Source organism: Triticum aestivum, chromosome 4B (assembly GCF_018294505.1).
Source record: "Triticum aestivum cultivar Chinese Spring chromosome 4B, IWGSC CS RefSeq v2.1, whole genome shotgun sequence".
In the NCBI taxonomy this organism is placed as follows: domain Eukaryota; kingdom Viridiplantae; phylum Streptophyta; class Magnoliopsida; order Poales; family Poaceae; genus Triticum; species Triticum aestivum.
This window is the reverse complement of record NC_057804.1, coordinates 286567354-286589794: the sequence shown is the minus strand read 5'-3', so window position 1 is coordinate 286589794 and position 22441 is coordinate 286567354. Positions and strand designations below refer to the sequence as shown.

Below are 22441 nucleotides of genomic sequence, written 5' to 3'. Positions count from 1 at the left end.
AATAAGCCCACTACAAGCTTATTCGTTTCGTTGTTGGTTTTCAAACAACTCCGTTTTAACCTTCTTGGAAGGGTGCTTTCCAAGTTCATTTGTGGCAGAAGTTGTCATTTTCTTCTTCGTCCCTTTATCCCAACAATCTAGATTCTATTCTTTTGTTCCGGAGGCATTGTGATGTTGTGCTCTTCACCCATCACCTCATTTTGTCAAGATCATGTTATTTTCTTTCTTATCCATTTAACCAGAGTGTTGTGTTCTATTCAAGCTCTTTCATCTTATCAAGTTTTGCCTCTCTTTTCAACCGGACTGCGGTCTGAAATTTTTCTTACCCCTTGTGCCATTCTTTCAATAGTTCCAGAGGCAGTGTGTTGTTGATTTCATCAAGTATCATCCCATCTTCTCAAGTTCATGTTCTATTCCTTCCATGTTCAACCGGAGTGCTGCCCGAATTCTTCCTCTCTCATCTTATTTTAACCGGAGTGGTTTTGAATTCTATCTTGTCCATTAAACTCTTGATTCATGTCTTTGCAACCTTCATGTCCTCGTAATGTTCCTCGTTCCTCTTTTCTAACGGATTGTTTGCAATCTAGTTCATCTCTATTGTACTCTTTCTTTTAAATTGCTCAACCTCCCAAGGATTGTGGTTTCACTCATTCGTCAAAGAAGCAACTTAGTTTTACCTCCTCTCTTCCTCTTCCTTTTCTCTCCGGTGCCATCCCAGATCTCGGGACGAGATCCTCTTGTAGTGGAGGAGTGTTGTAACACCCCGAGACCGACGCTCCAGATACCTTCCTTGTATTCCGAGATTCGTCATGTGAATTGTTTTGTTTGTTGCATTCATCTTTGCATCATGTGCATTGCATCGGCATTGTTTTCTTAAAACTTGCATCCGCTCGTAGTTGCCGCTCCTCGCTTCTCTCTGTTGTGTTCGTTAGCCGATCCGAGTCCTACTGGGTTTTTGCTTCCCTCTTTACCGTGACCACCTAACCTCTCTTGCCAGATCTCAGACGCGCGCGTCCGAAAGTTGTCCCCAACCTGACCCGCTCTATCGTTACTAATGAGTCTGGATCATCCCCTAACATCTATAAAACATCTCCGTTTTCTTATTTGGACTCTCTAACCTAGTTATTCTCGATCGCCCGATTATGATCGGACGGACTGGATTAATCCTACTCTATCCCCTACCTATATATATAGTCTAACCCTAGCCCCGTCCCATCCATCCATCAAATCCTCCCCACCGCCACCAACCCACGTGGTCTCCTCCTCGTCTTCCCCACCGAGCCAACCACCATCCATCTCAGATCCACCCCCTTCCAACCGTAGCCTCCGACCAACTCCCGTGATTTCTGCGCCACCCAAACCACCAGCAAGCCGCAGCCTCCTCCTTCCCGCGCCTGCAACCAGCTTCTTACCCGAGTGTCCCTGCTTTCCATGCGCGTCCAGCACCAAGGGGAGGAGCTCCTCGAGCCCCTCGACTCCAGCGCCTGGCCTCGACTACAGCCGCCCTGCCGGCGAGCTGCACCACCGACGATCCGCGAACCAGGCTGCTCCCGCACCCCACCTCCTTCCTTTCCCTTCCCTGTCTTTCTCCCTCACCTCACATCTCTCCCTCTCTTTTTGCTCGAACAGGAGACAGCGACGCCGCCTGCATCTTCTCCACCACCGACTCCCTCCATCTCTGGTTCCGTCCGGCCCCGTTGCCTTGCTGGAGACCCAAGATGCTGCCACGCCACGGCGGACCTCGCCCGCAGGTCCCGTCAGCGAGCCCCTGCTCCTTTCCTCTCCTCCCGTTTGCCTTTCTCTGAGCTTCTCTGACCCCACCGCAACCTGCAGAAGCTTCAGGAAAACGATCGCAGCCGCCGCAGGAGCTCCCTCGCAGCCGCTTGGGTCTGGCGTCTCGCCGGAGAACCTCGTCCTCGGCCGGATCCCGTTGTCCTCGACGCCCTGCTCTTCCGCGCCAAGCCAAGCCGCTGTCGGCGATGCCTCTGCTTTCTGCCTCTGCATCGAGCAGTGGTCGATCCGGTCGCGCCCGTTGATCGCGTGCGTGCACCCGTCCGCGTCAAAAGCCAGCAGCCGCGCAAGGCCCAGCGCCCCTTCCAGTCCCCTCTCCACCAGCTGGGCCGAGGCCCATGGTGAGAAAACCCCCAGCCTCTCCTGTCCACTACCGGGCCAGCCATATTCGGTCGCGTACGGTTTTTTCCCAGATCCGCGAATTTGCTAATTATCTAGGGAATTACAGATTTGCAGAAAAGTCCCTCTAGATCATGCATTTAATAACTCACAAATGGTGCATCGGTTTAAAATTATTCAAACAAGTAAAATGCTTAGAATTTTGCGTAGATTAATAATTTGTCACTTTCATCCATGTTTAAAATCTTTAAACTTGTTGTTTGTTTAATTTGCTGAAATGCCATGTTAAAATGATTTATTTCATAACTAAATAACCGTAGCTCCAATTTTAATAAACTTTATATGTAAATGGGGTGAAAAAATGCATAGATTAACATGGTGGTATCACTTTGCATGTTTAACAACTCTAAAATTGTGTATAGGGTAGAACAGTAGCAAATTCATAAATTGCATATGAGGATTTTTTTTCGGAATTGTTGTTTGTTGTTCCGGCCTCATTTAAACTTGCCTAGATAGGTAGTTTTATTATGTTTCACCTCTTGCCATGTAACAACCTTTAATATTGTTGGGTAGCATAAACGGGAGAGAACTAAATAATTGCTTGTGGTGTTTCGTCAATATGCAACTCGTTGCATATTGAGCTCCACTTAACTTGTAGTATTGTTTGTTGCACTTTGCCATGCCATGCCTCGTTAAACTGGACATGCATCATACGTGATTATGCATCATGCCATGATTATGCTTGTGTGTTCACCATGTTGTTTACTTCTTTCTGGTTTGCTTCTTTCGTTAGGTTCGGTTTCGTTCCGGAGTTGTGAGGATTCGTTCGACTACGTCTGTTTGTCTTCTTCATGGACTCGTTCTTCTTCCTTGCGGGATTTCAGGCAAGATGACCATTACCCTCGATATCACTTCTATCTTTGCTTGCTAGTTGCTTCGTTCTATCACTATGCTTGCGCTACCTTTCACTTATTTACCATGCCTCCCATATTGCCATGTCAAGCCTCTGACCATCCTTTCCTAGCAAACCATTGTTTGGCTACGTCACCACTTCTGCTCAGCCCCTCTTATAGCGTTGCTAGTTGCAGGTGAAGATGAAGTTTGGTCCTGGTTGGAACATGGATATTTTGGGATATCACAATATCTCTTGTTTAATTAATGCACCTATATACTTGGTAAAGGGTGGAAGGCTCGGCCTTATGCCTGGTGTTTTGTTCCACTCTTGTCGCACTAGTTTCCGTCATATAGGTGTTATGTTCCTAGATTTTGCGTTCCTTACGCGGTTGGGTGATTTATGGGACCCCATTCACAGTTTGCTTTGAATAAAACTCCTCCAGCAAGGCCCAACCTTGGTTTCAACATTTGCCACCTAAGCCTTTTTCCCCTGGGTTCTACAGACTCAAGGGTCATCTTTATTTTACCCCCCCCCCCCGGGGCCAGTGCTCCTCCGAGTGTTGGTCCGAACTAGAGCCACTTGCAGCGCCACCTCGGGGAAACTTGAGGGTTGGTTTTAGTTGTACGTAGTGTTCATCCGGTGTGCCCTGAGAACGAGATATGTGCAGCTCCTATCGGGATTTGTCGGCACATCGGGCGGCTTTGCTGGTCTTGTTTTACCATTGTCGAAATGTCTTGTAAACCGGGATTCCGAGACTGATCGGGTCTTCCTAGGAGAAAGAATATCCTTCGTTGACCGTGAGAGCTTGTGATGGGCTAACTTGGGACACCCCTGCAGGGTATAAACTTTCGAGAGTCGTGCCCGTGGTTATGTGGCAGATGGGAATTTGTTAATATCTGGTTGTAGAGAACTTGACACTTGATTTAATTAAAATGCATCAACCGCGTGTGTAGCCGTGATGGTCTCTTTTTGGCGGAGTCCGGGAAGTGAACACGGTCTTTGTGTTATGATTGTGCGTAAGTAGTTTCAGGATCACTTCTAGCTTCACGACCGTTCCGTTGCTTCTCTTCTCGCTCTTATTTGCGTATGTTAGCCACCATTTTTGCTTAGTGCTTGCTGCAACTCCACCTCATTACCACTTCCTACCCATAAGCTTCAATAGTCTTGATCTCGCAGGTTTTGAGATTGCTGAGTCCTCATGACTCACCAGATACTATCACAACAGTTGCAGGTCCCGATGATACCAGTGCAGGTGATGCAACCAAGCTCAGATGGGAGCTCAACGAAGATCTTGGTGGTTGCTATGTTTCGTTTCATGTTGATCAGTAGTGGAGCCCAGTTGGGACGATCGGGGATCTAGCAGTTGGGTTATCTTCTTTTCTTTTGGCTTCGTCCATAGTCGGACTATGTGTGTACTCTGAATGATGTATGTATTATATGTTCTTTGTGTGAAGTGGCGATTGTAAGCTAACTCTCTTTATCCTTTTCTTGTTCATTACATGGGATTGTGTGAAGATGACCCTTCTTGCAATAAAACCACCATGCGGTTATGCCTCTAAGTCGTGCTTCGACACGTGGGAGATATAGCCGCATCATGGGTGTTACACCGACTCCGCTTCCCCATGCTGCCTTGATATCCGGTAGACCCAGTAGCTACCCATTGTGAGTGCAACTCGCCCTTTGTGGAATACCGTGCCCAGCTCCTGTTTCTTCCTCCCCAATCTCGCCGCCGCGTTCATAGATCTGGTGCCGGCTCCTTGCTCTCTCCTGGTATTCGCCATGGCTCCCAAGCCAAGGAGGAAGAAGGTGAAGCCGCACACGCCGGCAGGTCCTCCTTCGTCGGCCCTGGAGCCGGCCCTTGAGCGGTCAACGATGATCAATAAGGAAGGGTTGGACGAGGTTCGCCATGCACTCGCCGCCAGCTCTAATGAGGGGGGGGGGGGCAACGGCTGCCCGCCCCGCGTCTTGGCGGACCAGGGAGATGAGCACCACTGAGATTCCCATCCATCTTCAGGCTCTTCTTGCTAGATTGATTCCTCCCTTCTCCCCTTCTTCAATGTTGTGATGTCGCATTACCAGATCCATCTGCTGCATCTGGATCCCCGCTCTATCATCCTTCTTGACATCTTCGCCTTCCTATGCGAGGCCATGGTGGGCATCACTCCCTCTATGGCCTTGTTTCGGCATTTTTCCTGCTCCGGCTGGTGGATGCTCGCCAGCGCTATGGGTGTGCGACCTTCGAAGCCGTGGCCGCGACTGCTGGCTCGGGGATCGACTTTGAGCTCTCTCCCGGCGCAAATGGATTTCGAAAGCAGTGGCTTCTGATGGACACCCGCGCGTTCAGCCCTTTGCTTATGATTCCTGGGTCGCCGGCTTTGCCAAGCTCTGGCTGGTGCCATGTGAAGCTCACCGATCGGCGTCTTGCTTTTGTCTGGAAGAGGTTGGCGAGGCTCCAAGAACTGGGGGTGACTTCGCCACTGGTGGTGAAGGGATTCGTGAAGCAGCGTCTTGCTCCCCTCTAGCGCCATTCTCGCCCGATGTGGGACTTCATCGGCGCCGGAGACCCGATGAGGCTGCAGAAGCCGTCGCTTGCTGTCGATACCTTGAGCATGGTGCTTAAGCTCCTGACTGGTGAGCCCGAGCCTGCTAACCTCCCGGGGGGTGGCTGCCTTCTTTATCTGTGCTCAAACAAGGAGACCTTCGCAGGGCAGATGCCCCTATTTGATGAGTGGGTGTTGCTTCCCGGGGGCATTGAGGGGCCCCGCGAGAATCCAATATTCGTGGCTCCTCTCCTGATCGACCCTGCTGCGTGCGCCCCAAGTGCAGAGGCAGGGGAAGCACACCCCCGTTAGCTGTCGAGTACTCCTCCGGAGGCTCGGCCTCGTTGGAGGCTCAGGAGCCTCAAGCTTCCGGGGTTCCGGCAGGGGCTACTGCAGAGCCTGCGCAACACCAGGCTCCGGAGGAGAAGCCTCTGACGTCCGGGACGATGGCTCCAGAGCTGCTGCTGGCGACGAGGAGCCCACTAATGGCCCCGGAGCTATGAGCCAGGAAGCACGCCGGGCGCTCCAGCCGTTGGGACCTCTGCCCCAGATATCACGCCGGACGCTCCGTCTCCTGAGGATCGCCCGTCGGGACCAGGTCGGCGCCGCATGTGCCTTGAGTCGCTCCTGAAGAGGAAGAGGTCCCCGTGCCATGACGATGGTACCCACCGGCCGATGAAGCCAAGGATATATGTGGCCGTCGACGAGTAAGTATCTTCGCTCCTGATCTCCAGGCGCACTGCATTTTCTCGTGGCTGGGGTTTTGCAGCATCTTCATAAAGGAAAAGCCTCGGGAGGCAGGCGCCCCCAAGAGTTCCAGCACGGCGCAGGTGCACAGCACCCAGTGTCATGAGCCTGCGCAAGGCGTGAATCCAGCTCTCTCCAGCACGACGTCGCGAGGGTGCACCCGAACTGAACCCCATGTTCTCTCCCCCTCCGATTCTATCCGTGAGGGGAAGGGTGCATCGGTGATCCTTCCTCTTGTCCTTGCTGGCAGGGGGGCGCCCTCTGGGCAGCCTTCATCTTCAAGCTGCGGGGCTCCACCGGCCAGCCCCCAGCTGGCGACTGGCGGAGCCCCCAACGCCTCCCGAGCGACCTCTAGAGCCGGTGAAGATCTTGGCGACGAGCTCGCGCTTGCTCACGAGCATAGTGCGGTTCGCTATGGGTTCTTTGGTGAAGTGATGCGTGCGATGGTCCATCTTGGTGGGGAGCTTGCCAACATCGACACCAGGCTTGAAGCAGAGAGCCTCCGTTTGGAGCGTGAATGGCAGCGGCTAAAAGTGGCAATCAACCTTGGGAAGCTTCAGCGAGACGAAGCCGAGGCGCGCATAGAGGCCTCTCTCGCGGCTTCTCGAGAAGCTTGCGCTTGCGCCATGGAAGAGGCCAAGGCAGCCAACCGCCGCTGTGAGGCGGCTGAGGAGCGGGAGCGAGATCTTCTGTCTTCGAGTGCTACCCTGCTGCGCGAAATCAAGCCCTACTGGCCTCCTCACCAAGTGAGGTGGCCCTTGCCAAGGCGGAGCTCCTGAGGCGCCATGAGGACTTGACGCTGGAGGCCGTGGATCATAGCTTGGCGCTGGAGAGGCTGGAGGTGAGGGAACGACAAGCTGCCACGGCTGAGGATGCTGTCGCCGCCCGAGAAGCTCAAGTTCAGGTGGAGGTGGAGGAGAAGGTGGTGAAGGCACGTGCCGAGCTAGCCGAGGGGCACCGCCTGGACCTGGAGCTGCTCAAGGCTGAGTTTGAGGGCCGGACCTCCGTCCTGAGGACCGAGCTACAGGCGGTGAAGCAGCGCGAGGAGGCTGCCCGGGAGGCCCTAGCTTCTTCTCAATCTGCCCTAGATTCTGCTCGCGCCAAGATATCCTCTCTCCGGAAGTAGGCCGAGGACGCCACCTCCCTCCTAGAGAAGGCTTCGAGTGAGAAGTGCCACCACCTGACGCTGGAGCGCGAACACAGCCCCATGCTCTAGGGTCTGCGCATCAGAGCCAACAATGCCTTGGGTGCCATTTGTGATGAGAGCGCTCCCCGCCAGCACGAGAGCGATTATGCCAGTCATCTCCCCTTCTTCACCGATGTCGTGACCCGCCTGGAGGATTAGGCTGCAAAAGCCCGCCAGCTCGTTGAGGAGAGGAGCCGGGGCCTCCTGGGCGCACGCTCTCGTGCATCTTCAGCAACCTCCTGAACCTCGACTCCCACATCGACTTCAGCACCGTGCTAACCCCCGCGCCTGCGGCCACCCAAGACAAGCTCGCCATGTGGGTAGACGGTCATGTGGATGCTCTGGTGAAAGAGCTGACTCCTGAGGACGACACAGCCGTGCTCGCAGTCAAAGGAGCTGGCGCGTGTGGAGATGACGAGGAGGGTGGCGGCTTCAGCACGAGCAGCATGGATGGGAGCGATGAAGAAGGCGCGTCCAACTAGGCCTGTATTTCATTTGCTTTAACCTGTATAACAAAAACTCAAACATATTCTTGTGAGAGCATTTTGGGAAGGGGGTGTAACGCCCCGGATACAACTTTCCATATTCATAACTCCGACTCTTGCCTTTTCCGGAGATGCTATATGATATTTCCTTCGTGGTTGGGTTTTATCTGTTGTTTTGCATTTTGTTCTTGTTATGCATCTCATCTCATAGCATAATGCGCATTGCATCGGCATCGTTTTCATAAAACTTGCATCCGTTCGTGTTCCGCCGGTTCTCTCCGTTGTTCGTTCTGAGCCCGACCACACTCGCACGCGCCCGAGGCACCTCCGAAATATTATTTTATAAGCGGCATAAAAATGTTCTCAGAATGGGTTGCAACTTGTCATGCGGTCTTATTATAGTGTAGACAGGCCGTCTGCCAAGTTTCGTCGCATTCGGAGTCCATCGGATAGCCCAACCGTTAAATGTATAGCGGTACCGTTGCCGGTACCTTCGTCGGACGTTTTCGGTCTCCGAAAATCATGCCGGGCTGCCTTCTCCTCTCTCTTCTCAGCCCAACCCCCTCTTTGCACAACCATAGACCCCCTCGCGCGCGTCCGAAACCTCTTCCGAACCCGAACCGGTCTGTCGTTTCCGATGGATCCGGATCATCCCCAAACATCCCTAAAATATCTTCGTTTATTTGTTTGGACTCCCAAAGCATTTTATTCTCGACCATCGGATTTAAATCGGATGATCCAAACTCCTCTTTTTATATATACTAGCAAAAATGCCCGTGCGTTGCTACGGGAGACACAATTGATGTGTATTTAAATTTAGTTAGAATTAGATGAGCAAAACACAATGATAGTTCATGCAAAATTTAACGCGCACCAAAATTTTAGACCCACACAATAGGAAGTTATATACGGTTTTCAAATGAACTTGAATTTTCCACACAGAGCTATGATTCATCGTCATATTCTAAGTTAAAATAGAACTGGTTATCTTCTCCCGACTTGAAACATATTCCATGATGGTTGTAGATGCGGTCTTGGCATGTGCTGGGCGGCTGGTGAGTACCAATTGTCAGCGATCCTTGCCGCTGTCACACAATATTAACAAAATAAAAAAAAGTGGAAATACTGGCATTTTACACAAACAATTCTAAAAAACAAAAATAGTAGGTATCAAGCTCTAGAGGTCCTAAAACACGGTTTCAATTGTAATAAGGAGAAGACATACTGCCTTATCTCTCTAAATAACATTAATATTAATAAAAAGCATAAATAATGAGATGACATGGTTGATTGACATATTAATACATTTTATGGAAGACTTTAATTGACTCGGTAGCATGTGATTTGCTTTTATTATTGGGCCTATAGAGATCCATAGGAAAAAATGTTGTTCGCATCGATACAAATGGCCATCGTTGCAACTTGAGAAACAACAAAAAATTGTATATTTCTAGAGACACACTTGTGGTCAAGTTTGTCCGGATCACACAATCCTCCTCAACCATCTTCAAATATTCAGCCCATAATCAAATCATTCCTTACCGGATCATACAGTCAACCGTCTTCAAATATTCAGCCCACAATCAGATCCTTCCTTTTAATTATTAGCCTCACATAATCCCTTTTTATTTTACCTTATTAAGGATCCCATCCATTTAAATATTCTGGCAAGCCCACCACAATCCTTCCTTACCTTATTAAGGATCCCATCCATTCAAATATTCTGCCGAGCCCACACCATCCTTCCTATATTTTCTTCCGAGCCCACACCATCCTTCCTTTGAATTAGCCGCATATATTTAGCCACAATAATTAGCTGCCCTTTTTTCACGGCTATTTGTTAATTACTGTGGCAGCTGGTATATTAACTGGTTTGACTGTGTTCAAAATTGTGAGGTGGGACTATTCTTCATGTAATATGTTTATCTCAGTTGGTTATCCTGGCCGAAAGAATTAGACAGATCCCAGGCTCGATTCTGCATCGTAGCAGGATTTGTTTCTTTCTCTAAGACCTAAGATAATAAAGCTTGCAGGCAGCCCATAAGGAAGGCCCGTGTTTTTTGCGGCTAGTTAGATGGGCTGGCGTGCTGCCTGTACCCGGACGTACAATTCTTTTAAAATCCGATCGAGGAGAGGAGACGTGGAGAAAATAGTACCACCTCGTAGGAACCGGCAAAAGAGACCACGTAGGGAAGAAGTGAAGAAAAAATGACGGTGAACCCAACAAACTCAATCCGTGCTTTATTATTAAATTAGGGAGAGATTAGGGAAAGAAAAGAATAGCAAAAGGGCCCGTGCGTTGCAACGGATATAAAATAAATTTGAAAGTTTTTGTGTTATTTACCTATGTCATGGTGCACTAATGAAGTGCAGCTCCCAATCCATCTGCTGCTGCCTCATCTTATCTTCCTTTTGATGTGAAACTGCTGTGCAGTGCATATTGCAATTGCAAATGCCATGACAAACTGAACAGGTTAGTATTGCTCTTGGCTTCTACGACATTTTTAACATAATCTTTGTAATTATAAAGTAATAGCCAAAGGTGGTGACCAAGTGAAAAGGGAAAATAACTTCATACACATAAATGAAATAGCAAAGAGCTATTGTTGGAAATATCTCACATCAGTTTTGAACCAGTGAAAATATCTCAAATATGTGTGAAAAGCACATAATGATTATCAGTAGAAAAAATACGTAAATACTTTCCTTTCCATCTGTCCAAACATATACTCAGTGCAAGAGTTATTCGGTTGTTGATGTGAACTAAATGTAATAAAAAAAACTGGGCCTTTGCTCATATGCACCAAAACAATTTGTAAAGGGCGTCATTTCAGAAAAAAAGAGGCATAACAAACATGTGTTAGCAACAACATTTTAGGCACCTGGAAATTACCTCGAAGAGGTTCATCTGGATGCCCCGGTCTCCTAGACCTGACACATAGTGTTAGATATTGATCTGCAATTCTGTCCATGCGCCCTCAACAATGACTTGCACATGGCACCATGGCACCATGGCTAGGCACTATGTCAAACAGATGATCAGTATTACAAAGAAAGAAACATTAAAAATCATGTTGGTGGTAACATGCCTAACCTGCTCTCCCATGATCATGGTGATGGATGCTCTCGGCAGTATAACCGAGGGGGCATTGACTTTGTATACAACCTTTGGTGTAATGATTTAAGCAGTAGTATCATTATCTCAATCTTATAGAAATGTAAGTCAGCAGAAATTCCGTCCATACTATTGCTTATAGGAGATTCTATCTTATAAATATGAAAAGAAAAATCTACGTATAAAATTTGGATAGTTATAACCATAGTTATACACAGTAAGTACTCCATTCACTCTTCTTAACAGTATTTTGGCAGAGCTCCTACTTGGTTCTTCAGAAAACAAAGTACTAATACATTGCCATCGGCAAAATTTTAGTATCACAGAAGTTGTGCTTGGTTGACTACAAACTGTACTAATGTACGTTTGATGACAGATACCGACACAAAGTACTTTCTTTAGTCATAACACAAAGTACTAATACATTGCCATTGGCAAAAATCTAGTTCATAATTTGAAACTTTATCATGTAGCTTCAGTGAAGAAGATGGTAGCTGGGAAGGCATCACAAGGAGGCCACAACAGCAATAGAGCATTATCCCGTGGAAGCAAATATATACCAGGAGCAACATTGCAGTCCACATCTTCAGGTTGAGGGTTCCATTTGGTTTTGCGTCTCTCCCACAGGCTCCATGGCCTTCGTTGGGTACGGTGCAGACCACGGCGTTGATGCACCGTGCACGTTCCCGACATGCACCTCTACCACCAAATCCACAATGTGCAGCCTCTGACAATCTATCTCATTACAAGCATCATACAGGGGAGCTGAGCACTGAGAAAAGAAAGAAAGAGGAAAAAAGAGGAATAGACAGATGCACGCATATATGGTATTGAAAGATGATAAGAGTGGTAATATGTTGCATGCAACTAAACAGGTTTGAGACGTCAGGATGGATTCAGAGGATGGAGACAGAGCCAGATTACCACCTGCAAGGAAGAAATGCAGCCATCACAGATTTTACAGAGCCAGATTGCCACCTGCAAGGAAGAAGTGCAGCCATCACAGATTTAACAGTACTCGGTCATCATCACACTACAGTAAGAAGGAATAATCGCAACGTGCAAAATCATGACACAAAATTCGAATCATTTTGGTGAGCAAATGAAGAGCTTACACCATCTGAATATGAGGTTGATGGTTGCTCACAGGAAACGTTGCCGGTGTTGTCATCAAGCCGCTTGGTATTCAAGGACGAACCGCCGGGCAATGACCATGGCAACGGCCTCTACAATCAGTGCGCCGATGCCAGCGTCGTGGGCATCTTAAGCTCTTACCTCTCACATAGCACAACAGCAATTCACACACAGGGGCACATCAACTGCAGCTCTGTCTGAATCATCTCTTCCTCATGCTCTAATTGTTTGGTTAAGCTGTTTTTGTGGATTCTGTTAATTGTGTGAGAAATCAAGTAAATGATGATTATTTTTTCGGATGTTATGTCTGTTGGAAATCTAACATGCTCCTTATGCTAGATTTAAGAAAACACAACTGGGTGAATCAATTACTTGGCACCATGTTTCTTCTTCAGGGGTGGCACAACTACTGGGAGGAGAAAGGGGAGTCTGACCGTGGTTGGGCTCGAAGAATTCATCAGCGTTGAACTGGAAGTCAAACTCGATGGTGTCCTGGCCGAGCTTGTGAGTGCACACCAAACACTCCTAAGGCAGGTAGCTCACGGAGGTGCAGGCCGGTGACAACGTGGGATGAACGGGAGGCAGGGTATCTGGTGGTCGCCACGGTGGAGCACTGCTTATGCCCTCCTCCACTCATGGCCGCCGGCAGCACAGCCTCTTCCCATCCTTAGATTTCCAACTTGCCGACCCCGCCTTTTCCATCCCCGCCCCCAATCTTGCCGGCACCCGCCTCTCCATCCCCGTCCGCGAGCCCCACCCTCCAATCTCCTTACTCGAGCCCGCTCGTCTCGAGCCCACTCGTCTCGAGCGCAGCACACCATCCCATCCTCTGTCTACCGCGAGGTCGCCGACGCGCAGATCGGTCCGCTCGAGCTCCGGGATCCGGGCGCGAGCGCCGCACCCTCCCATCCTCTCTGCCTACCGTGAGGTCGCGACCAGTAGGTGCAGGGGAGCCGTGTACAGCGAAGAAATCCGCGGATGAGGAGGAGATGGGGCGGGGCAGGAGGTGGCCGGCGGCGCGGGCGGGGCCGGGCAGGAGGTAGTCGGAGGCGCGGGCGGGGCGGGGCAGGAAGCGGCCGGCGGCGCGGGGCGGGGCAGGAAGCGGCCCGAGGCAAAGCCTGGCTATGTTTTTTTCCCTTCATACCGGTTCGCTTTGGACTGCGGGTTGAATACAAAAGAGCACAGGGACTTTTCTGCAAAATTACCCACGACGTACGACCAGAAGCGATCGGTGGTTTATTAGCAGGTAAAGATAAAGAGGTATAGTCCATCCCTAGTAACTTAAGACGAAACCTTATTTTTCTAAGGATCCTCCCCTGTCCAGTCGCCGCCGCCGCTGTCTCCATTCCCTCGGGATCACCAGCGATCCAGCCGCTGCTCTCCACCTCGCAACCGACCACACACACCCAGCCTCATCCAGCCAGCCACCTTCCACCTTGATCTGGAGCCACCAGATCAAGATCCGATGGCCCCTAGGCCACCAGTTCATCCCCACCGGTCCACCACAGTGCCCCGCAGCCACGATCCGGCCTTGATCTTCTCTGCCTCGACGGAGCAGCCGTCGCCGGCCTCCAGGAACGGCTGCTCTGCATCGTCCTCGCGCGCCTCCTTCCTCGAGCAAGAGCTCGACCTGCTGCCGGCGACCTCGTGCCCGACCTCCAGATCCCCCCTCCGTCCCGCGAGCAGCAGTAGACCGTGGCGCCACCACCGGAGCTCGCCGCTGCCGGGAATCGCCGTCTTTCGCCGGAGTTTGCGTCCTCGTCCTGGATCCGGTCAGTTCCGCCGTCCCACAGCGCGCCCTTCCCCTTCCTTCGGTCTCCTCCTCCCTCACATCTCTTTCCCTCTCTCTGTTCTCCTTGTAGCGCTGTCGCCTCCTACCTGTGCGTCGTGCGCGGGAACCGACAAGACTCCGGCGCCATGGCCTTCCCCACCTCTGCCCGAGCGCCTCCAGGACCTCGTCTGCCCCGCCGCATCACCAAATCCGGCCACCAGGACCCTCCAGCGCCGTCGCTTCCTTCCTCCTGTTGCTCGATCCCCTGTTTCGCGAACGAGGAGACGAGCGCCTCGCCTGCGCGTTGACCGCGTCCCCTCCCTTGTTCGATCCAGCAGCGCGCCTCCAGATCCGCTCCAAGGCCCAGCCAGCCTCCTCCAGGCCCCGCGGTCCAGCGGCCTCCAGGCCCAGCGAGCACCTCGCCGGTTCGCTCCCGTTGACGAGCGCGTGGGCCAGCGCCCCTGGCCCATCTTCCCCCGCGGCCTGCCAGGCCTCCTCCACCGACCTGGGCCGAGCCCATGGGTGAGAACCCCCCCAAGCGCCCCTGTCCTGTGCAGCCCGGTAGACTAGATTCGGCCCGCATGTATTTTTTTTACCTGCCTGCGAATTTTGTCATTATCCGTAGAATTACAGAATTGCAGAAAACCCCCTGTTGTTCATGCATTTAATAACTCACAAAATATGCATCATATGTAAATAATTTATATATGTAAAATGCTCAGAAAATTGTGTAGATTAATAATATGCCATTTTCAGCCATGTTTAAAATGTTTAAATTGATGTTTGCATTAATTTGCTAATATGCCATGTTAAAATGCTTTAATTCATAACTAAATAACCGTAGCTCCGTTTTTAATAAACTTTATATGTAAATGGGGTGGAAAAATGCCTAGTTTAACATGGTGCACTTTATTTTCCTGTTTAACAACATTAAAATGGTGTTTAGGGTAGAACAGTACCAAATCCATAATATGCACATGGGGATTTTTCCGGAATTGTTTTTTGTTATTTCCGGCCTCATTTAAACTTGCCTAAATAGTTAGTTTACTTATGCTTCACCCCTGGCCATGTTAATTAACATTTAATATTTGTTGAGTATCATAACCGAGAGAGAACTAAATAATTGATGTGGTGTTTTGTCAATATGCAATTGCATATTGAGCTCCACTTAACTTGTAGTATTGTTTGTTGCACTTTGCCATGCCATGCCTCATTAAACCGGACATGTATCATACTTGATTGTGCATCATGCCATGTTTATGCTTGTGTGTTTATCATGTTGTTTGCTTTTTCCGGTGTTGCTTCTTAGTTCCGGTAACGTTGCGTTCGTGAGGATTCGTTCGACTACGTTGGTTCGTCTACTTCATGGACTCGTTCTTCTTCCTTGCGGGATTTCAGGCAAAATGACTGCTACCCTGGATCTCACTACTATCATTGCTATGCTAGTTGCTTTGTTCTATCGCTATGCTGCGCTACCTATTACCTGTTTATCAAGCCATCCCATATTGCCATGAACCTCTAACCTTTGACACCTTACCTATGCAAACCGTTACTTGGCTATGTTACCGCTTTGCTCAGCCCTCTTATAGCGTTGCTAGTTGCAGGTGAAGTTGAAGATTGCTCCATGGTGGACAGGATTTTGTTGGGATATCACAATATCTCTTATATTATTAATGCATCTATATATTTGGTAAAGGGTGGAAGTCTCGGCCTTTTGCCTGGTGTTTTGTTCCACTCTTGCCGACCTAGTTTCCGTCATACCGGTGTTATGTTCTCGGATTTTGCGTTCCTTACGCGGTCGGGTGATTTATGGGACCCCCTTGACAGTTCGCTTTGAATAAAACTCCTCCAGCAAGGCCCAACATTGGTTTTACCATTTGCCTCACCTAGCCCTTTTTCCCTTGGGTTTCCGGAGCCCGAGGGTCATCTTTATTTTAGCCCCCCCGGGCCAGTGCTTGTCTAAGTGTTGGTCCAAATCGAGCGATGTCCGGCGCCTCCTGGGCAACCAAGGTCTATGCCAACCCGTCGTCTTGCTCATCCGGTGTGCCCTGAGAACGAGATATGTGCAGCTCCTATCGGGATTTGTCGGCACATCGGGCGGCTTTGCTGGTCTTGTTTTACCATTGCCGAAATGTCTTGTAAACCGGGATTCCGAGTCTGATCAGGTCTTCCTGGGAGAAGGTGTATTCCTTCGTTGATCGCGAGAGCTTGTCATGGGCTAAGTTGGGACACCCCTGCAGGGTATAATCTTTCGAAAGTCATGCCTGCGGTTATAGGCAGATGGGAATTTGTTAATGTCCGGTTTAGATAACTTGACACCAGATCCGAATTAAAATGCATCAACCGCGTGTGTAGCCGTGATGGTCTCTTCTCGGCGGAGTCCGGGAAGTGAACACGGTTTCTGGGTTATGTTTGACGTAAGTAGGAGTTCAGGATCACTTCGTGATCATTGCTAGCTTCACAACCCTTCTGCTTGCTCTCTTCTCGCTCTTGTTTGCGTATGTTAGCCACCATATATGCTTAGTCGCTGCTGCAGCCTCACCATTTTTCCCCTTCCTTTCCCATTAAGCTTTGCTAGTCTTGATACCCATGGTAATGGGATTGCTGAGTCCTCGTGGCTCACAGATTACTACAACAACAGTTGCAGGTACAGGTTTATGTGATGATCATGACGCGAGAGCGATGCTTGCTTGCGTTGAGTTCTTCTTTTGCTTCTTCTTCGATCAGGGGATAGGTTCCAGGTCGGCAGCCTGGGCTAGCAGGGTGGATGTCGTTTGAGTTTCTGTTTGTGATTCATCCGTAGACTGATGATGCTCTTATGTATTGTGATGTTGTATTCGTGTGGCATTGTAAGCCTTATGTATGTATCCCCATCTATTATGTAATGTTGATGTAATGATATCCACCTTGCAAAGCATTTCAGTATGCGGGTCTATCCTTGGTGGGACCTTCGAGTTTCTTTTGGATAGGGTCGCATATTGGGCGTGACAAGTTGGTATCAGAGCCTCGACCGACCTTAGGAGCCCCCTTGATTGTTGGCCGTTGTTGAGTCTAGAAAGAAAACTATTTTGAGTCTTAGGATTATATATATCGGAGAGTAGGATTCTTTTTACTCCTCAGCCCCTTCATCGCTCTGGTGAGGTCTCCTAACGTAGATGTTTTGACTTTCCTCTCCTCAAATTTCACTAAATTTTTTTAGGATCACGCGGGTATCTTGGAATCGTTCCGATGATTTTGTGACGAGAACATTGTTCTTGGTGCCTCCTGTCTATTTATGTGGCTTTGACCCGGGGAGTTGATCTCCGAGGTGTTGTCGTCACAATTTTATCATTGCAGTTCTGGAATACCTGAGTTTTGCCGACATCGAAAATCTCTTTTATGCAGTTGTTGGTGAGATAACCCCGATAACCCAGTACTGGGGTGAGCTCGGGAGTATTGCCATAACTCGTATAACGAATGCTTTTCGAAGGTTGAGGTACACGATTTCCGAAGGTTTTTTGGTTATGTGTTGACGGATGGATACAGCTTGGATGTAGGTATTGTTAGTTTGGGTGAGATATATTGCTTCCCCTGTATCCCCAACACCAGATTGCATAACCAGAAAGTTTTGGGAGTTTTATAGGTGGGAATTCAAGTAGTCCCTAGAATATCTTTTCGACAGATGCATGATATGAGATTGGGGTTCGACGTCTAGTGGTCCGCCTTTCCACGGTCGTTTTTATAGTGGTCTCGTTGTGTCTTAAAGAACCCTTGGCTATGCTGGTTCGGGGACACTTCATATGTCATGTGCACTGCCTTGTACATGATGGTGCTGTACACTCGAGCCCGTGTGGGCCCCACCATGAAAACTTCGGACGAAATCTCTATCATATGTTTGTTCCGGCTTATTCTGCAAGCCAATCCTTTGTTTTGTTTTATTTGTGGTATTCGAGTTGCTTCGAAGTCAAGTGTTGAATCCATACCTTTCTTAAACGGTGTTCTCATATTGCTATGTGAATACTAATCCTTCTTGATCATCGAGGTCGTCATGTTAATTCTTTTCCAACCGGCGTGCTTCTCTTCAAGTGGATCCAATCATTTTCAACATCCGCAAGATCAATTCTAAGTTTTCTCAATGGTGTTTCTTCCATTCGTCCCAAGTTGTTTTTGTTTTTCCCGCCCTCCCACCCTTTTTCTTCAAGGACTCATATATCTTAATCAAGTATCCATTTATTCATGTGAAGTCTCTTCACTCTTTTCAATCATTGTTTTGATCCGGTGATCCCTCGTGAAGATGCTCACGAGCTTCAAGTTCATCATTCTTCATTCTCGTATTCTTTTCCGGTGGTTTTAACTCAAGCTTTCGGTGTTAATCATATCCCTTTCCTCGTTTCAAATGCTTTCTCATGCCGGTGCACCTCTCAATAACTCACCTCTTGCTATTCATTTGTTCGGGAGTGCTGAAGATATCTCACAAGATTTGTGTTTCCATTCTTAATCCGTCCAAGATATTTCGAGGTTGTTATATCATTCAAGTCATTTAATTCAACCGGTGCAATCCCCCCTTTCAATCAATTATTTCAATGGTGTTTCTTTCGAGTGGGCCCTAACCCACAGGTCTTTTCCCAGGATCTTACCTGACTCTTCTAATTTTCCCGGAGCCATTCCCAAAGTCTTTCGAAGTTTGACGTAAGAATGAATTTTCATCAGTCATTTTCCTTATCCAAGATCGCTTTCAGAATATTTTCATCGTTGGTTCATCATTTCTATTCTTCTTTGTTCCGGAGTATCTCAACAATGCATGGTGGTTCTCATCATCACTCTCAACATTTGAAGACCGAAGAAGACTTTCTCTTAAATCTTGCTCCATTCTCTTCAAGATTCATGGTTCTAGCTTCATGCCATCCTCTCATAATTGTTTTCGATTGCATAATTCTTTTCTTACCATCCGGAGCATTTCATGAGTTGTTTCCATTTCTTTCCTCCGAAGGCCATCATGTCATAATTCTTCGTCCTCACATTTCAGCTCTCGTTATCCAAATCTTACCGGTGCATTGCTCAAGTATTCTCTAATCAGCTCGTGATCTCTTTGTTCTCTTGTATCAAATTCCCTCAAGTATCTTCATTCGTTCTCTAATTCTTACCGGTGATTCACCCCTTTACTTCGTTCGTTTTCAATTCATACGGTGGTTCATTCAAGATTTCTCTTCCTTCGTCATCGTATCAATTCATTCATTCATTCGTTCTTTTCAATCCCACCGGTGGTTCCATCAATACCTTCTCAAGTTTGCGCTATATCTCTTTTAATCCTTTCTACGGGAATAAGTAGTGTGCCAAATCCATTGCTTGTCATCAATTGAATTTGATGAAGGATACGCATACCGTAATTCTTATTCTTGTTTCATCCAAGTGATTAATTCCTTCTTCCGGAGATTGTTCATGATGAAGTAATTCTCGGTTCTAGTGTTCATCTTTTCCTTTTTCGGAGTTCCAAGTTTTCTTGGTTATATCGTCGCAAAGCTCCATCTAAAACATTGCAAGGCTTCACCTTGTGTTTCATCTTCTCTTTCTTTCTATCATCCTTTTATTACCGGAGTTCTTCATGGAGGCTCTACTTGGTGGTTCGTCAAGGATTCTTTCATTCTTCAATTGTTCCTCAAGTTTTCTCTCGAAGCTATGATCCGTCAAGCCATACTTCAAAATAAACATGGTGCTCAACACTTGTTTTGTTTTGAGGTGTTCAAGCATTCTTCATCTTGCATTCCAAAGTGCAATTCCTTCTGCAATATCTCTTGAGGTGGTGTTATGTCACTCTTGACAATTTCCTTCATGTTTCATGATTCATATGTTGTCAAGAATGAGGTATTTTAAATCCATCATTTTCTCTTTGTTCAAGAGATCTTTTCGACCAATCAACCTCATTGTTGGAGTTATCTTGGGTTATATTTCACCTAAAGCCTTTCCTTAAGGGTTGTTGCTAATTGTGGTGATTATGCATGACCCAAGCTTGCTCTTTATCCTCTTGGTGGAAGAAGTTTTCATCTCTTCTTTGATCTCAAACAAGCAATTGTTTTTCGTTAGTGGCCGGTTGTCACCTCATCATTTTGAGATGTTTGCCATAAGCCCACAACAAGCTTGTTCTTTTCGTTGTTGGTTTTCCAACAACTCCGTTCTAACCTTCTTGGAAGGGTGCTTCCCAAGCTCATTTGTGACACAAGTTGTCATTTTCTTCTCCGACCCTTTATCCCAACGATCTAGCTTCTATTCTTTCGTTCCGGAGGCATTGTGATGTTGCTCTTTTCACTCATCATCTCGAATTGCGAGGACCGTGTTCTTTTCATGCTTATCCATTTAACCGGAGTGTTGTGTTCTCATTCAAGTTCTCTCATCTTATCAAGTTTTCCTTCTCTTTTCTACCGGAGTGCTGCCCAAATTCTCTTGTATATCTTGCTTCTCTTTTCAACTGGAGTGGTTTTCAATATCTATCTTATCACTAAACCTACAAGGTTCTCGGATGTTCCTTGTTCCTCTTTTCTAACGGATTGTTTGCAATCTCGTTCATCTCTAATTGCTCAACCTCTCAAGGTTCGTGGTTTCACTCATTTGTCGAAGAAGCAACTTAGTTTTACCTCTTCTCTTCCTTTCTGTTTTCCCTCCGGTGCCATCCTAGATCTCGGGACGAGATCCTCTCGTAGTGGTGGAGTGTTGTAACGCCCCGGATACAACTTTCCATATTCGTAACTCCGACTCTTGCCTTTTCTGGAGATGCTATATGATATTTCCTTCGTGGTTGGGTTTTATTTGTTGTTTTGCATTTTGTTCTTGTTATGCATCTCATCTCATAGCATCATGCGCATTGCATCGGCATCGTTTTCATAAAACTTGCATCCGTTCGTGTTCCGCCGGTTCTCTCCGTTGTTCGTTCTGAGCCCGACCACACTCGCACGCGCCCGCGGCACCTCCGAAATATTATTTTATAAGCGGCATAAAAATGTTCTCTGAATGGGTTGCAACTTGTCATGCGGTCTTATTATAGTGTAGACAGGCCGTCTGCCAAGTTTCGTCGCATTCGGAGTCCATCTGATAGCCCAACCGTTAAATGTATAGCGGTATCGTTGCCGGTACCTTCGTCGGACGTTTTCGGTCTCCGAAAATCGTGCCGGGCTGCCTTCTCCTCTCTCTTCTCAGCCCAACCCCCTCTTTGCACAACCATAGACCCCCTCGCGCGCGTCCGAAACCTCTTCCGAACCCGAACCGGTCTGTCGTTTCCGATGGATCCGGATCATCCCCAAACATCCCTAAAATATCTTCGTTTATTTGTTTGGACTCCCAAAGCATTTTATTCTCGACCGTCGGATTTAAATCGGATGATCCAAACTCCTCTTTATATATATATATATATATAGTCCATCCCTAGTAACTTAAGACCAAACCCTATTTTTCTAGGGATCCTCCCCTGTCCAATCGCCGCCGCCGCTGTCTCCATTCCCTCGGGATCACCAGCGATCCAGCCGCTGCTCTCCACCTCGCAACCGACCACACACACCCAGCCTCATCCAGCCAGCCATCTTCCACCTTGATCTGGAGCCACCAGATCAAGATCCGATGGCCCCTAGGCCACCAGTTCATCCCCACCGGTCCACCACAGTGCCCCGCAGCCACGATCCCGCCTCGATCTTCTCTGCCTCGACGGAGCAGCCGTCGCCGGCCTCTAGGAATGGCTGCTCTGCATCGTCCTCGCGTGCCTCCTTCCTCGAGCAGGAGCTCGACCTGCTACCGGTGACCTCGTGCCCGACCTCCAGATCCCCCCTCCGTCCCGCGAGCAGCAGTAGACCGTGGCGCCACCACCGGAGCTCGCCGCTGCCGGGAATCGCCGTCTTTCGCCGGAGTTCGCGTCCTCGTCCTGGATCCGGTCAGTTCCGCCGTCCCACAGCGCGCCCTTCCCCTTCCTTCGGTCTCCTCCTCCCTCACATCTCTTTCCCTCTCTCTGTTCTCCTTGTAGCGCTGCCGCCTCCTGCCTGTGCGTCGTGCGCGGGAACCGACAAGACTCCGGCGCCATGGCCTTCCCCACCTCTGCCCGAGCGCCTCCAGGACCTCGTCTACCCCGCCGCATCGCCAAATCCGGCCACCAGGACCCTCCAGCGCCGCCGCTTCCTTCCTCCTGTCGCTCGATCCCCTGTTTCGCGAACGAGGAGACGAGCGCCTCGCCCGCGCATTGACCGCGTCCCCTCCCTTGTTCGATCCAGCAGCGCGCCTCCAGATCCGCTCCAAGGCCCAGCCAGCCTCCTCCAGGCCCCGCAGTCCAGTGGCCTCCAGGCCCAGCGAGCACCTCGCCGGTTCGCTCCCGTTGACGAGCGCGTGGGCCAGCGCCCTGACCCATCTTCCCCCGCGGCCTGCCAGGCCTCCTCCACCGACCTGGGCCGAGCCCATGGGTGAGAACCCCCCCCCCAAGCGCCCCT

At 49.0% G+C, this 22441-nt stretch overlaps 1 protein-coding gene and 1 long non-coding RNA gene across 7 annotated transcripts; one reads left to right on the top strand and one right to left on the bottom strand.

Annotated features, from left to right (window-relative positions):
• Positions 1-8886: 8886 nt before the first annotated feature.
• On the bottom strand, positions 8887-13330 carry LOC123092007 (uncharacterized). Of its 5 annotated transcripts, XR_006444031.1 has the most exons (5): positions 11659-13330; positions 11078-11149; positions 10877-11005; positions 10328-10406; positions 8887-9068 (listed from the first exon to the last, which is right to left on the bottom strand). It is a non-coding gene; the product is annotated as an uncharacterized lncRNA (long non-coding RNA). The 5 variants fall into 5 exon arrangements; XR_006444029.1 differs by having other exon boundaries at positions 11078-13330; XR_006444032.1 differs by having other exon boundaries at positions 10877-12076; positions 12214-13330.
• Positions 13331-13504: 174 nt separating this feature from the next.
• LOC123092006 (vegetative cell wall protein gp1) lies at positions 13505-15401 on the top strand. 2 transcript variants are annotated; one of them, XM_044513646.1, is made up of 2 exons: positions 13505-14525; positions 15313-15401. In XM_044513646.1, the coding sequence occupies exons 1-2, from the start codon at positions 13698-13700 to the stop codon at positions 15319-15321; spliced, it is 837 nt and encodes a 278-aa protein (XP_044369581.1). In that variant the 5' UTR covers positions 13505-13697; the 3' UTR covers positions 15322-15401. The 2 variants fall into 2 exon arrangements, with proteins under 2 accessions (XP_044369581.1, XP_044369582.1); XM_044513647.1 differs by lacking the exon at positions 15313-15401 and having other exon boundaries at positions 13523-14004; positions 14095-15301.
• The last annotated feature ends 7040 nt before the right edge of the window (positions 15402-22441 follow it).